General features: G+C 37.5%; 1 protein-coding gene across 1 annotated transcript in view; it reads left to right on the top strand.

Annotated features, from left to right (window-relative positions):
* COL4A4 (collagen type IV alpha 4 chain) overlaps window positions 1–15,712 on the top strand; it is a 66,702-nt gene that overhangs the window by 26,813 nt on the left and 24,177 nt on the right. Inside the window, exons 14-26 of the mRNA XM_058812028.1 lie at window positions 17–70; window positions 1,209–1,268; window positions 1,882–1,926; window positions 2,947–3,000; window positions 6,947–7,016; window positions 8,487–8,591; window positions 9,161–9,325; window positions 9,893–9,985; window positions 10,320–10,483; window positions 12,601–12,673; window positions 13,981–14,087; window positions 14,439–14,622; window positions 15,176–15,244. Coding sequence (XP_058668011.1) covers window positions 17–70; window positions 1,209–1,268; window positions 1,882–1,926; window positions 2,947–3,000; window positions 6,947–7,016; window positions 8,487–8,591; window positions 9,161–9,325; window positions 9,893–9,985; window positions 10,320–10,483; window positions 12,601–12,673; window positions 13,981–14,087; window positions 14,439–14,622; window positions 15,176–15,244 — 1,243 coding nt within the window. The remainder of the gene's footprint in view (window positions 1–16; window positions 71–1,208; window positions 1,269–1,881; window positions 1,927–2,946; window positions 3,001–6,946; window positions 7,017–8,486; window positions 8,592–9,160; window positions 9,326–9,892; window positions 9,986–10,319; window positions 10,484–12,600; window positions 12,674–13,980; window positions 14,088–14,438; window positions 14,623–15,175; window positions 15,245–15,712) is intronic.

Below are 15,712 nucleotides of genomic sequence, written 5' to 3'. Positions count from 1 at the left end.
TTCCTTTTATACATAGGGCCAAAAAGGATTACCTGGGGTAACAGGATACAGAGGGCCACGTGGACCCAAAGTAAGTAATGGGACTTTTTTTTCCCATGGTACTGGCAAAGTCCTTGTATGGTTATTATGTTAAACTTCTAAAGCACAGCATTTTTTGCTGTGAAATTTAATCACTGCCTAAATCAGTGTGAAAGCAAAAATATTTAAAACCCTTTGGAAAATCTTTCTGAGTCTGTTTTATACATACCTATTCAGTGTTGCCTGGTAGCAAAAAAATCTGTGTTGTTGCCAGTTGTGCTGTTGACATAATGGATTGGAACTGTGAAGAAAATACAAGTACAGATTATTTTTATTTCCTCAAGAAGAGAAACAGAGATGATCTGAATGTGTTCTTAGTGGGGCATGATGTATGTTTACCACAGAAGGTTGAGGGAAGACTTTAACTTGACATTGTGGAGAACCCCAAGGGTAGAGAAGGCAGAGTCACATGTTTGGAGAGAGGGTTGCTTTTTACTGTCTGTTTTACATTTTCTTTGCTTTCTGTCAACACGATCAATTTAAACATTGAGGTGCCAGAAGAGGAAAATCCATAGGCAGGAAGCTGCCAGATCTCAGAAAAATAAAGAGGAAATTGGAGACAAAAGAATGACTCTAGTTTATGTTAAAAACTTATTTAGCTTTGTAGTAGAAGAGAAGAAATGAGAAGCATGAACATCAACTTTCTGAGGTGCAAGTTTGGCACTTTTCCAGAAGTTCATTTTCCATCATAAAAAGACCACTGTTACTTGGCACTGGAAAAGAGAACAAAGCTAATCTTTTTCTTTAATATTTACATTGAAAAAAAAGGGCTTTATATGCACACTCCAGTACTATTTGTCTGTGTAGATGATAATACGTACACTTGTTATTCATAAGCAGAGCAGAGAAATCAACTGAAGCAGCTCAACAATGCCAAAAGCTTTAGGAAAAACAAATACAAATTCAACTGCTGAAATTATATGAAGCTTAGAGAAGAGACCAGAGCAGGTTCCTCAGATACCTGAAGCTACTTAGGCACTGCTGGGGATGCTGTGCAAAGTCAGCCCCAGTGACTGAGCCTCACAAGTGAAACAAGATCCATCTATGTAATGTATACATGCACAAAAATTAAAATGCATGGCACACTTCACTGAGCATCTCGGTTAAAAAAACTATTTTGACTACTCTAGGGCATACTTGGGAGAGGAGAAAAAGGTGAAAAGGGCCTTCCTGGATTCCCTGGATTGCGGGTAAGAAAGTTGCACAATAAATTATATCATAAATTCACTATAATTAGGCAGTTCAAGTTTGCAATTTCAGGAAAGACTTTAAGGATTTTTTGAACTAATCTGTCATGCCTCCTGTATAGAATATTTAGGAGACTTGCCCTGGGATTTACCCTGTCTCAGCTTAAACATAAGCTCATACAGACTTTCCTTGGAAAGAAAGTAAATCTGTAGGGTTATCCTCTAAATATTCAGAGCAGCACAAATCTGCCCTGGAACAGCACAGTACTAACACAGTAATTTTAATGTTCTCCATACGCGTTGATGGCAGTTTTTCACAGCAACTTTACTTGTGCCGGATTTGCCTAACAGTGCTGAAGTGGAGCAGCATTCCACTACTGTGCTTTATGCAATATGGTAAAAAAATTAAGTGAAAACTTGACTGGTTTGCTGTGGTCTATAGCTCTAATTCTTGTCCATTTCTCATAGAAACTATTTGCAAAAGCTCTTCAAAGTTTTTTGGAAGATATCCCAAGTATTATTTAGCTATGTAACATTAACTATCAGCAGTTCTGAATAGGTTTAATTTTAAACAAGTTTTTACTATTTTAGCTTACAGTCTACTTGCTTTTATTAGGGTCATCCTGGTTCTTATGGACCTGCAGGTTCTCCTGGAATGAAGGTATGAAGGCAGAAAGTATCAGAAGTTCCCTGAACAGTGGGATCAATGAGATTTTTTTTTCTGTGGATTTGTGCAGATTTGGAATTCCCACATACTTCACAGAGCAGATTGCATTCCTTCTTTTCTGTTCTGCTACCTGTTGCCACAGAGGCTGCATGAACTCTGTGTCTTTGAATTTCTGCCACTCTGAAATTTGGCTGAAATTTGCTAATGGAATCTGAAGTTGCAAGGAGGAGGAGAAGTCAGTGGGACACACAAACAGCATAATAGAAAAGTTATGCAGCATGTTAACTTTGTTTTTTATGGTGACATTGTGTAATTTTGTGGTGCATGCATGTTTTGTTCATGTTTCTGGCTTCAGAAATTCCAGTGATGCTAAGTCTGCTAAATTTTACTTGTGAACTTACAGCATCTTACTGGAATAAAGAACAATAGATGTATGTATATAGATCTATATCTTGCCCAACTCTAGTTAAGATAGTGATCATGCTGTTCATAAATCACATTAATGTATAAATATTTGCCTCTAGAGTTATGTTCCAGGTGACTGTTTTATCTGCAAAAATACTTTTCACTTTGTTTTTTAGTCCTACCTACCTAAAGACTTTGAGTACTGCCTGGATGAGTATATTAGAAAATCATAAAAAGAGAAGAGAGCTGATGTGCAGCTGCTTTCCATGCAGTAGTTTAAGAGAATCATTCAGCAAGCAGTAAAACAATTTCAATACAGACTGACTGTATTAAGCAGACAGTCTATCAGAGACTGCTGGTATGTATTCCAGCTAATTCTGTGCCCCAGCTTCACTGAATCTGCTGAGCACTGTCTGAATAACCTGGCAATACAGGCTGTGAATTTTCCAACACAGGAGAGTCTGTGAAACACCACCTCCTGTACAAACCCAGTGAATTCTCTGGACACAATTATAACATGACAGTACTGCACAGCTGCCTTACTGGGTTTTACTCAAATAATTATGTCTTAACAGATTAATCAAATTGTATTTATGTGATCCTTTCCAGGGTGAAACAGGATTTGCTGGTTTTCCTGGACAACCTGGCTATCCAGGCATTCAGGTAAAAAACGTGACACATTCACACCCCACTCCCCTCTGTGCCAGTATTCCTCCCAAATGTACCCACTTATCAGGCCATTTCCCTTTATACAGTCATAATTTCTGTAAATGCTTACTGTTCTCATGATAGTTGTAGTTATTCATCACCATGGTAGTAAATAGCAATGTAAGAAAACATTCCTAGCTGGTACAGGTGAGAGTGGAAATTCTATTTTACATACCATAGGAATTGTTAATCCAAATAGTTACCTGTAAGTATACCAGGATAGCTACCTAATCCATGAATTGTAGTACTCTGCAAGGTATTCACAGCTGAGCTGCATTCCCCAGGGAAATATGGGAGGTAAAGGAAGCTCTTATTTAATTAATAGTATGATCCTATAAATGAGGATGAAAACTGGCCCCAAATGAGGTGGCAGGATTCCATTCAGATAGGCCTGTTTGCATGATTTACCGAAATCTCTTGGCATGTTTTCAGTCTGTTCACTTAAACAATTGTTCCAAGATGTTTACCAGAATGGTAAGGACGTGGACTCCTTCACACCAGCTGTGTTTAAACATTTCCTACTTTGGCTCACTTAGATGACACTAACTGTCTTTTATTTTACAATACCTGCTGCTTTCCACTAGGGATTAGAAGTGTAGGTGTCACAGCCCAGGGCTAAGCAGTAAAACAGGAAAATATTTAAAGTGTGGAAGAGATGCTTAAAACAATTTCAGAAGACTCACGTGTCAGTCTAGTGACATTTCAGGACAGAACTTGATGGAATTTTCTTCTGCAGGCTGCAGAACAAATGAAATTCTGATTACTGGATCATGTTGTAATTCTGAGCAACACCAAAGACTTGAATGAAAGGAACTATTATATTTCCCAAAGCACACTCAGAAGAAAAAAGGAGTTCTGGATGCTACCCTAGAGGGAGCAAGGCAGCAGTGAGTCTAGCCAGGGGGGAAGGCCTAAGGAGTCCTGGGATAGGGTCCAAATGGTCAACAGTGTATGAGCAAGAGGAGAAGAGAAATGCTGCAATGCAGAAGGTGGGTGACAGAATCATCAGTAGAGACACCAAGGTTGAAAAAGCTCATCAAAGTTATCATCACAGTACAGAGGACAAAAACATTACTGCAGAAAGAGTGATGCTAATGAACTTGGCTTAAATATTCTGGAATACAAAAGTCAAGGAGTATTTATTTTCCTCTGAAATATTTTTTTTTTTGAAAACTGCATATAAGCCAGTAAATTTTCTTCAAGAGATTTGCACAAAAATCACCTCTGTTATAAACTAAAGATTAAGATTGGAACATGTTCTACATAATCTGTGGTGACACAAAAAAGTGAACTGTGACTGGTGCAAATTTGTGATAAGTAGTATACAGCTAAAAACACAGTAGAAAGTACACAAATATAAAGCAACAGACAGCTTTTCAAAGCATGTTTACAAATGAGAAATGACAAAGACATAAAGTAAATAAGTAAAAGTACAATAAAAACATTTGGCTTCCTCACAGACTTACTTCAAAGTTAGGAGAATGCCAGGAGAATGCTAGACCAGCTTCTTCAGCCAAGATTTTAATTATGTGGTCATACCCAGATGTTACTTTTCATCCCCTTTGGTTGTTATCAACTTCACAACACAGTGATATAATTTAGATACTAATTAAACTGAAACATTGCATATCAGATTTAAACAGAAAATTCATTGCAGTCCAATACTCCCAGAATCTAGAATCAAATCTTAAGTGTTTTGTTGTTAAAAAGTTTTCACCCTGATGTACGTATTGTTTTAATTCAGGGTCTCATTAACATGCTTGAGACAAATTATGTTATAGACAGAATACTGCATTCCTCAGACTCCATGGATCAGCCCACAGCCTGAGTAGCCATCAGTTAACACTACAAACAGTAAACAAAAACATGATTAATTGTTGGTAGGTTATGCCAGGGAAATGGTTGAAGTCCTGTAGTAATGAATCAGAAAGATGAAATTACAATTACTAGTGCCCGGAACAAAAGAAATCAAATCAATTATAGGCACAACTTAATAAAAAAAGAGTAACTACTACAGATAGGCAAAATGCTGAGGGATTGCACAGATGCTGTAGTTTTGATTGGGAAACCATTGCAGAAATATGATTACTCCTGAAAGGAGCAGACCTATCCAGACTGTATCAACTGTTCAGCTGCCCTGACCAGCTGTTGCTTATGATCCACTAAAAATCACATGGACCGAAGGAACAAGAATATGATTATAACTTCTCCTGGGAATAGCCTGTCCTTGCATAGATTTTTATGAAACAAACATATTCATAGAAAATCTAAGATGCATTCAGGTTCAAGGTGAATGCAACTCAGAAAAAAACCCCAGTTGCATTGAAAGTAGATTTCTTCTTTAAAAATGCTGACTGTTGCTAAAAGCAAAGAGTGGACTTTGAGGAATTGTTGCCATAGCTTTTGAAGCCTAAGCCTGGATGCTGGCAACACAATTTTTTTTTAAATAAACTGTCAGCAAGCAGAGTTTCCTGAAGTTTTCACGGGAAGAGAAAACAGTATCAGTCAACAAAATAATCTAAAGAGATCTATGCCATTGTGTGGGAGTGTACCAATGGTGAAAACACAGCAAATAGGCAGCTGCCAGCCAGGGAGGGTCATTAGACCTAACAGCCTAAAACCAGATTTTCAGAGACCACAACTGGAATTTATTACTTGAGATACCAAAACCAGACATGTTTGACATTGGCTCATTACTCTTCATTTCTTTCTTGTGTTCTGGTTGTGTCATTTAAAAATCAGCATGAAAATTATATAAGACTTGGGCCAAATACATATATTATACAAATCTTTATTTAATAGTCATTAAATTAATTTTAAAGCTCAAAATCCCTTCTAAATTTATCAGAGGAGGAAAAATACTAGTTTTACCTTTTCTTTCCTGCCACACAGAAGACTCTTCTGTGTCATTAGGGAAGACAAATTTATGTTCCTGTTTAAAAGAGCCAAAGATGACACAAGGATATTTTTTCATTCTGCAAGATACAGTCAAAGGAAACAGGCCAGAGATCATGAGGGCAGCAGTCAGTAACAGAACTAACTACTGCAGAGATATCATTAAAAAAAAAAGTCAAGAGAGAGGCATAGAGGCCTTGTTTTCACTTGTGTAAGAATGGGTATGCAGTTCTCCTTGTCTGTGTCCTGAAAGGCCCTGGAGTCCAGTCTGGGAATGCAGCTTCACTCCGCAGTTCCCACATTGACATTCTTGTTTTCTTAGTTCCCATTTGCTGAAAAAGGAGAGCTCATTTCTAATCTACAAAGCAAAAGGTCTAATACAATTTGCCACATAAAAGACTTCCCTAAAGTCCACTTTGCTTGCAATTCTAAGTAGCAAAATCCAAGTTAATTTAGAAAACCTCCAAGCAGAAGTGATTTTCCTCACCATTAGTAAGCACTTTCATGTTTCCCTAATGCAGATGTTTTAAACTTCTTGTAAGAGCTTTGAGTACCTCTTACCATTGATAATAGCTGTTAGACAGTGAAACTTTCTCTATGCTTATTTGTCATAGAAGTAATTTCCTAATCCTGATATAGCATTTCTGTAATTTTTAATTACAGATTGGTTGTTAAATCAAAATTTCTCAATTAAATGGATACTGATTTCCTGTAGTTGAGTCATATTTACAATAAATGAATGAAATAAAATACAGCAGTCACATGTTCCGAAGAGTCAAATAGAGATGTGTGACGGCTATATTACTGTTCAGCCACTGGTATCCTGAAAGATAATGATTATTTTAAATATTTTTGCTTGGTTTTAAATGCTGCAAAGTGTCAAAATCAAGTTTCCTGAGCCCTGTGTATCACATCCTTATCTATCTCCCCACTGTTGAAATATTCAGTTATATTGTAGTACACCATATGTTTGTATATAAAAAAATTTATTGTTGGACTCTTACAGGGGGATCCAGGAGAAAAAGGGCCCCCAGGTCCTCCTGGAACTGTTGGAACTCCACTGCTTCCTATAAAAGGTTATATCTATTTTTGACTAGTCTTTGTGCTGTATAAAGTGCAGGACCTGTTTTGCTAAGGTGTATGAAAGTGGTACTAGGGATGCAGGGGACAGAACCCTAAAATACTCCCAGTGGCCACAGGCCAACTCCTGTTTGTGGGTTCAGCCACATTTTGTGTTTGTTTGTCTTGCTGATCTTCCTGGAACTACATTAAACATACAAGTGTCACATTACATGTTTGTTTGGGTGAAAGATCTTTGTGCATACAGTCACAACTAGATCTGAAGGACTCTTGTTCTTGGACGTAAGCATAGCTACAAAAAATCAATGAAAAATAAGCCTGTGCTGGTTAATGGACAGCAAATAAGAACACCTGCCTTCCCACTGTCATTTAGGATTCCTCTTTTCATTATTGCCACAACACACGGATTTTAGACTACACTCAAGCTTCCTATTTGCAGGGGGAAAATCCTGGGACTAGTATTCCCAACAGAATACCTGTCAATTTATTACAGGCTGGGTTTTAATGTCCCAGCTCCCTTTATCCCCATCTTACTCATCTAATGGGTGAAAAGATGTGTGGAAATTCTTATTTCATAGCAGGAAGCAGTGGGGAACAGACAGGTCTGCTGCCTGCAAGGTTGCACTTTTGCATCTAATACTTGAAGAGTTTGTCTTGTGAGAATATTTCAACAGAGAGCTCATCATAAATTGTATTGCTAGTACAACACGAGAAATTTCTTCAGATCACAGAAGTAAGTTACAACAAAACCCCAGTTCAGCAGAACCTCCCCATTAGATCGGGGTCTTATCCTAAAATAAATTAAATTTTTTCCACAGACCCTCATGGTTTCCAGCCCATACAACAAAAAACCCCATGCTTAATATCTCGAGTAACATTCAGTCATGTACATGGTGTGAGTGGATACAATCTTCAGAGAAAGAGGTCTTTGGACAATAGAGAACAGAAATACTGTCAATATTTTATTTTTCCAATTTAATGAAGCTGTTTACATCCGATTCAGATTTTCTTTATCAGTATGTAATTGCAATTTTAAATGTTATTATTTGTAGCAATTTTGAAAATATACTTTTAAAAATCTGAATAATTTCAGCTAAGGTGATCCTGAAATTACATCCCTGTGTGTACTGCCAAAGCACTTAACATGAAATCCATATTTATTTTAAATGCTACACATGTTTATTTTAGCCAAACATTTCCCTCAGCATTTTGTAATACATAGCACAAAGATACTTCTACAAAGCAATGAAGGGTTAAAAATGTGTTTGTGAAATGGGATGGAATCCATAGAAAAGTAACCAAATCCTCCCACCTTAAAATTAAATTGTTACACATTTTAAAATGTTTCATAAGTAATTTTACTCTTGTGTAGTTTCCAAATTATAATTTTGGTTGCAGCTTAATTTAGATTTAAGCTGTCAATTCCATAAGGTGTTCAGCTCACATGTTTCTGTAATTCTCTGTAGGTCCACGAGGAGATCCTGGATTTCCAGGTCCTGTTGGTGAAATGGGGTCAGTTGGACCAATTGGTCCTTCAGGCCTTCTAGGAAGACCAGGATATGATGGAACAAGTAAGAGAAGTAGAGGATAAATGTGAACTAAACACCAGAAGGAAAGAAAGCTGCTGAAAGAAAACTGCTCTTTGGTCTTGCTTGATGCAAGTCACCAACTGTAAAGACTGTTCACTAAAAATATTAACTCAGCACTTAATAGCCAGAAAAAGAAACAAAATTATCCAAGTAGAACATTAGGAATGACTAGAAAAGGAACAGAAGACAAAGGAGAATACTACCATGGTAAATCGATGGTATTACTGTGTCTGGAGTGCTGTACTTAAAATGTCTGCTCTCCATCCCAAAAAGATAAAAAGGGATGTGCTGAGGATGGCTTTGCTCTGTATGAGGAGCTGGAGTAACTGGGATGTCTACAAAAGAGATAATGGAGGGAAGGAGGAATAGAAGCATTTGAAGGTCTATAGCAGGAACCTCTTTTCTTGTGGATCCTGAAAAACCCAAGGATTTGGATTCAACATTAGTTATATAGAAGCTATTCTTCAGGGCAGTCCTGAATGGTCTGGAGTTTCCTCCTTGATATCTCACATTAATGCTGTGTGAGCTGTTTACCTTTATTTTTTTTTCAGGTCTTCCTGGCCTGCCAGGAGTAAGTGGGGCACCAGGACCTCAAGGTTTTCAAGGGGACCCTGGTTTGCCTGGAACAGGTGAATTAATCCCAGGAAGACCGGGATTTCCTGGACCACCAGGCCTACCAGGGCAGCCAGGAAGACAAGGCTTACCTGGACTACCCAGTAGGTTCAATAGCAATTCATATAACAAGAACACAATTCTGCAGATTAATATAGCCACTGCTTTTGTTGGTGCTACAAATACAGAGAATTGAAAAGTGCATTTTGACAGCTATTTCAAAGTTTTCATGGGATGTTGAAACCATATTTTTCCTATTAGCTTTTCATCAGTGAGATTTTCAAGATTTTCATAGTTTTCTGGGTGATTTATACCCACAAAAGTAACACACATATTAAAATTAAACTTTAAAAATGCTTTGGTCTCATAGACCATTTTTTAACTGTTCAAGTTAATACTGAGGAGGAAACTCAAATCTGCGTCCTTTGGAAAAAAGTAAAGTTTTAAGCAGAAAAAAAATAATAGCACAAATGAGAAGCAATGTGTCAACATCAACTCTAGCCATACAGTCTGTTGCAGTATAATCTATAAGTAACAACCTGTAAAGCATTAATTAATATCACTAACTTTTTATGTGAGAGTAACAAGAGAAGGGAGAGGAGGACACATAACCTAAGCTGGAGGAACAGTAAACCTGACTTATAGTGGCTGGAAAATTTGTTTTTTCAAAGGTGTAATCTGTACTGACAGAGGGATCCCTGGAGAACCTGGACCAAAAGGTCAGATTGGCCTTCCAGGAAGAAAAGGGGCAAAAGGAGAGAAGGGTAAGTTGGCCTGGATAACAACAATTTGAGCATGAAACCTTTGCCAGGAGTGTCAAATCTAAATGTGCAAGAAGTCCATGGTAACTTGGAGATTTAGGCCCATCAAAATACAGAGTTACTGTTGGCATTGGGGCTTCTGAGTCAGCAGAGTCCTGTTAATGCAGAGTTACTCAGCACTGTAAAGGGAGACTGATAATCCTCTCCTAGCGAGATAACATGAGATAAAATGGTCTAAATGTGGTGCACTACTCACACAGAAAAGAAAAAGGACAGCATTACTTTTTGTGTAATAATTTTTTGGCTGTTTCAATGTAATTTTGACATTTTCATGCAGGAAGTCAAGGCCTCTGCTCATGTAGTGCTGGTCCTCCTGGTGCCCGTGGTGTGCAAGGACCTGCAGGTATTCCAGGAAGAAAAGGACAAATGGGATCCCCTGGAAGACACGGAGAAAGGGGCGACCCAGGCTTATCTGGTGCAGTGGGATCACCAGGGCTCCCTGTGAGTGCTTCTCATGAGCTTCACTAAACAACATCAAGCTACCTCTCAACTCAGCAGGCATTTAAGCAGAATGGTGGAGGAAGTGCCCTGGAACTTTCATCTACTTTAGCTTAATACAGTCTAGTGAAACAAGCTTTTATTTTGGAGTAGACTTACTTTCTTTAATGTGCTTCATATAGTTTATCTTAGTCCCCAGAGTGAGAGTAATTCAAAACACCACTTAATCTAACTGCTTTAGGAATACAGTATATGGGAATTTATTGGTCTTGCTGGGATTTTGATCTACTTCTTCTGGTCTGACATATGGAATGTACATCCAGGGTGCTGCATGCCAAAATAATGTCAAATAGAAGGTTCTTTTAATACACTTTCTTGTGAGAGGCTTTTCTTTGAAAATATAGGTAGATATGCCCTGCTTTATAACCATTCCATTATGGTTAGGTTTTTGGGCTGTTTTGAGGGGCATGTTTAGAGGGGGTTTTGTGCCTATTTTTTTGTTCTTGGTTTTTGTTTTGTTTTTTTGAGATTTGGGTTTGTTTTAATAGCAGAACTGTTTGCTCACATAAGGAATTGCTTAAAAGTTTCCAGAACATGTTCTTTCAAAAGAAAAAAAAGCAAACAAATCCACTGTGAGTGTGAGAGAAGGATGTGGAAGGGCTCTCATTCAAGTTCCAATCATTTCATTAGAAGATTTACATTTGCCCTCTTTATTTTCTTAAAACCCTATTACCTGGGTGGTATATGTGAGATTCTGCTGTTTTTGTTACTTTTGAGAGTATGTTTTAGCCCTTGTGGCTCTGAAGTAAGGCTTGAAGCCTTGTCCTGAATTTTGCTGTTCTTAGGTTACTTAATTGAGAAACAAGGACAAAGTAATCACTTTGGAAGGAAATAACTCACTTCAGTACAGAACTGCTTTGGTCTAACAGACCATTTTTCTCCATTTTTCTGCTCTCTTTTCTTCCCAAATCCTTCCTTTTCTTTTCAGACACTAATAACTCATCACTGCCTACTTGAAGATCTAGACATTGTAACAGATAGTCACTTCTAGTTTCAGATTCACATTTTTCAGAAGTCTGCTGCCTGACTTGAAATTGTCAATCACATTGTAAACTGGTTTTGTACCACCTATTTTTAAGGGAAAGATTTTGAGTAACAGAGGAAGCTACCTAAATAATACCCCGGTTTTGTACCTTAGTGGCCTTTTACTTCTGTGTAAATTTCACATGGTTGTCTTGATCTACATATACTGTTGCAAGATCAAACCTTGAAAAAAGATTATAAGAATAGTGCACCCTGCTTGGACAGCTGAAAACAAAAATCAGCATAAAAATATAGAAAAGTATTTCTTTTGCCCTCTAAACCTCTCAAGCCATATATTCATCTAAGAATATAATGTACCTAACTAGATGAAATTTTTTATTGTTGGCTTTGTGGATTTTCATTCAAAAAAAAAGCATCACTTACTTCCTGCTGTGTTCACTTCTGGGAGGACAGCCTCATCCAGCAGTCACCACCCTCCAGAGATTCCCTTCCTCAGTGGGTTGAAGTCTGCAGTGGGAAGAGTTAATGAATCATTTGTCTCTTGATATTCTTACATTTGCAGTCCCACATCTGTGCAGCTGTGGGCCCAGTGCTCTGGCATTACAATTTCTTTCAGTTGTTGTAGTGGGTTTGGTTTGCCAATCTGAGATTTCCCAGGGTTTGTTCATTTTTAACATGTGTGTGCACAGAGGCATGTTTAACTTTCTAGTGGTTTAGCAAAGTGTCAATATTCGAAATGAGTTAGTGATCGGTGTTATTAGGCATGGAGGAAGCTCTCAGCAGCTCCTCTCAGAAAATCATTTCTGTTGGTGGCTTCTTCCCTCCTCACCAAACATTAATTAATGCAAAACCAGCACAGTTGTGCATTTGTGCACATGGCAGAGTCAGCCTGAAAAGACCATGTGCCATTCACACTCCTCTTTTTGACCATCAAAAGAGACCAGTGCATCCTTTTGGTTTCTTTAATTGGTCTTTTTTGGTGAAACAATGCAAGAGATAGATACCTAATTTTCCCTTAAATTCCCACTTTGATTCCTTGCTGGAGATAACTGACAGCTCTTTTCTTTGTCAATAAGGGGACTCCTGGTTCTGCTGGACAGCCTGGGGAAAAAGGAGAGAAGGGTGATCCAGGAAGAGTTAGAATAAAAGGTAAACACACATTTTACTGTTAACCTTTTTGTTTTCCTATACAATATCTAGGCAATAGTGTAAGCAAAACATTAATTTACTCTTTACTAAATCCATTAGCTCAGTAAGTCACTGAAACCTAGAGGGCATATATATCCAAACTGCTCTCTTGGTACCATCTCTTCTTGCTAAACACAAGATCAACACAGTGTTTTATGTTTTTTTTTTCTCTATAGTTGAGCCATTAAACAGTTTTAACAGCATGTTATGAATGCAAACAAATGACTTTTCGTGTCATTCATTTGATAATTGGGGTCTTCCAGAAGTCTGTACAGCAAAGACTAAGCAGAATACAAATACTGTGAAATAATGAAGAAATATTATTGAACAGAAGCCACCTACTGAACTGCCATATACCAATATCATAGCTGTTATCTCATATTAGGCCACCAACATCTTTCTTGGGAAAACTTCAGGCTCAATGACTATTCAGATTTCTCTCTTATTTCTAAAAATTACTCTTGACCAGGCATTGAAGAGAAACAATATGCTACCAGTTGCACAACCGGAATTCTTGTAATTAAATAGATCAAAACCTCTCCACAGTTATGGTTATGATTTGTAAAGGCAAAAGAAAAAGAGAACAATAAACTGCGGCAATCTGATGGCAAATCCTAGTTAGAAAGGCTAAAATAGTTATTCACAGAAGATTGTCCTTTTTAATGTTTATAAAAAGTTAGCTTAGCTTTGGATGCCTGTGGGTTTTTTTACAGATGTTGGAATAGGGGAAAACATTTGCTTTTATTTGCAAAATAAAATTTATTTATTTTTTATTTTAAAGGTTTCTTGACACAGCAGAAAGAATCTTTGTGTTAGAATAGTTTTGCTGTCCTTGATACAAAAGTTACTTTCTCATAAGTATTGGTGCAAGAAAATCCATGGGGGGAAAAACCAAAAACCTTTGGGGAATATTGATGTAAATATTCTGTATCATATGGCACAGCTATATCCTGACTTCACTGAAATCAAGAATAAATCTGTGACATGTTTCAATAGTGAAATATTTTAACTCTATGTATAGCACAGACAAAAGCCACATTCCTGTGGTGCCTGTGAACATCTCTTTTACAGAGACCAAGTTGTTCCATCAGGTATCCAACTACAAACTGCCTTCCTGAGCCTAAAATGCCTCATTAAGGAATGTGAATTCAAGGACTGGGAATTATCATGGAGATAGGATCAACAGTTACAAAGCATTTCTTTAAGGAGAAATACCTCCTCCCCCTAAAATTACTGCAAATATTTTTTTCCCCAAAAAATATTTTAAGGATTGAAGGGTGAAAGAGGACCTACTGGGCTTCCAGGATTTCCAGGCCAAAGAGGTCTTGATGGCAGAGATGGGGAACTAGGATTGCCGGGGGAAAAAGGAGCTGAGGTATGTTTGACTTCCCCAGACTTTTTCCATTCCAATTAACATATTATCTTATGAAAGATTATGAAATTTTTTATGCATTTAAAAATTCATTTCTTGTAAGTATTACTGTTTATTTTGGTATTCCTGATGATAATCTCTGCGTATACTGTGTGCCAATATTACAGGGTCAGGAAATAAAAAATACACAAACCCTTTTGTTCCTTTTGCCTTTGAATATTTAAAAATACTAATGCCATCCATGTAGTCTTACCATTGTGAAAGTGTTTCTTCAGATAATTCTCTAACCTGCTTTTTCATAATCAAAGAGAGGAGAGAAATTAGCTCATTACTTACTGAGAATTTATATTTCAGGGCGATTCTGGAGTAGCAATTCCGGGTGATAAAGGATTCCCTGGGCTCCCAGGACCTCCTGGGGTAAAAGGCCAGATGGGATTGCCTGGCTTGGGGCTTCCTGGGTCTCCAGGAGCCAGAGGTAGCCCTGGAGACTTTGGTGACATGGGTAATGTTGGGCCACCTGGTCCAAAAGGCCAGAAAGGTAATTTTGAATGTTTATGTTAAGAATGAAATAGCAAAATATGCGTTTGAATGTTTGGTGGCATCCATCATGGTTTAATATGTATTATATATTACAGTGCTGCTAATTTAGAGTGAAAATAATATTAATGTTTAGGAAAACACAATTTATACTTAAATCTTGGCCTGGTTTTCTTGGTTATAAAAATGCCTAGCAAAAAAAATCTACACTGATAGCTGTAGATAGAATTTAAAAGAAAATATTATTTCTTTCTTGCAACAGAGAGTACTGTAAAACAAGTTGCCATGACAATGTAAAAAAACTTTGCCTTTAAAAAATACAACTGTATTACAGCAATTTGGAACATCACCAATGTTTGATAGGAAGTATCAAGAAAAATATATTTTAAGATTCCCCATCAAGGCTTCAGTAATATGGAAATAACAATGTGCATAAACAGTCACTGCACGTTTGCACGTGTGGTTGGGTAGTTCCCCAGAAATATTGCAGTAAGTGCTCAGACTCCAACTAATCTAAAATCAAATAGGCCAGTTTCTTCTCCCTCTTGCTTTAGGTGAAACTGTCTGCATTACATCACCATATCCTGGAAATCCAGGTCCCCCAGGTTTTAAAGGTGTTCAAGGTATGTTTATTGAATAATTTTTGATTTATACTGAAATGGAATTTTAAGTTGCTAATTAAAGAAAAGAGCTACACTATTCTAGTTTTTCAACAAGATACGTGTTTCAAAATGTAAAACTGCAAATACACAGGAATGTAGTCTCTAATAGAATCAAGGGCCAGACAGCTGCCATTTGCACCATCAGAAGGAGTGCAGGCAGCCTCCATGGAAATAATTAAATCAAGGCAGCTTCAAACTCTGTCCTGCCTCAATGAAAATGCATGAGAGAGTCTGAAAAATATGGCTGGAGTTGGGTAAGGCCTAGAGTATGTACGTCTCCATACCAGGAGAAAGAGATGTGCAAGGCAAAGATATGCTGCAAGTCTGTAATTTCTAAAAATGCTCATGGCAACTTGCAATTGAGCCCTAAAATCTCAATACTTATCATAATTTCTTCAACTTATTCAATTTAAATTCAAAGAACTCACC

The sequence above is a fragment of the Ammospiza caudacuta genome, chromosome 11 (genome assembly GCF_027887145.1).
Source record: "Ammospiza caudacuta isolate bAmmCau1 chromosome 11, bAmmCau1.pri, whole genome shotgun sequence".
In the NCBI taxonomy this organism is placed as follows: domain Eukaryota; kingdom Metazoa; phylum Chordata; class Aves; order Passeriformes; family Passerellidae; genus Ammospiza; species Ammospiza caudacuta.
This window is presented reverse-complemented; position numbering and strand designations above follow the sequence as displayed.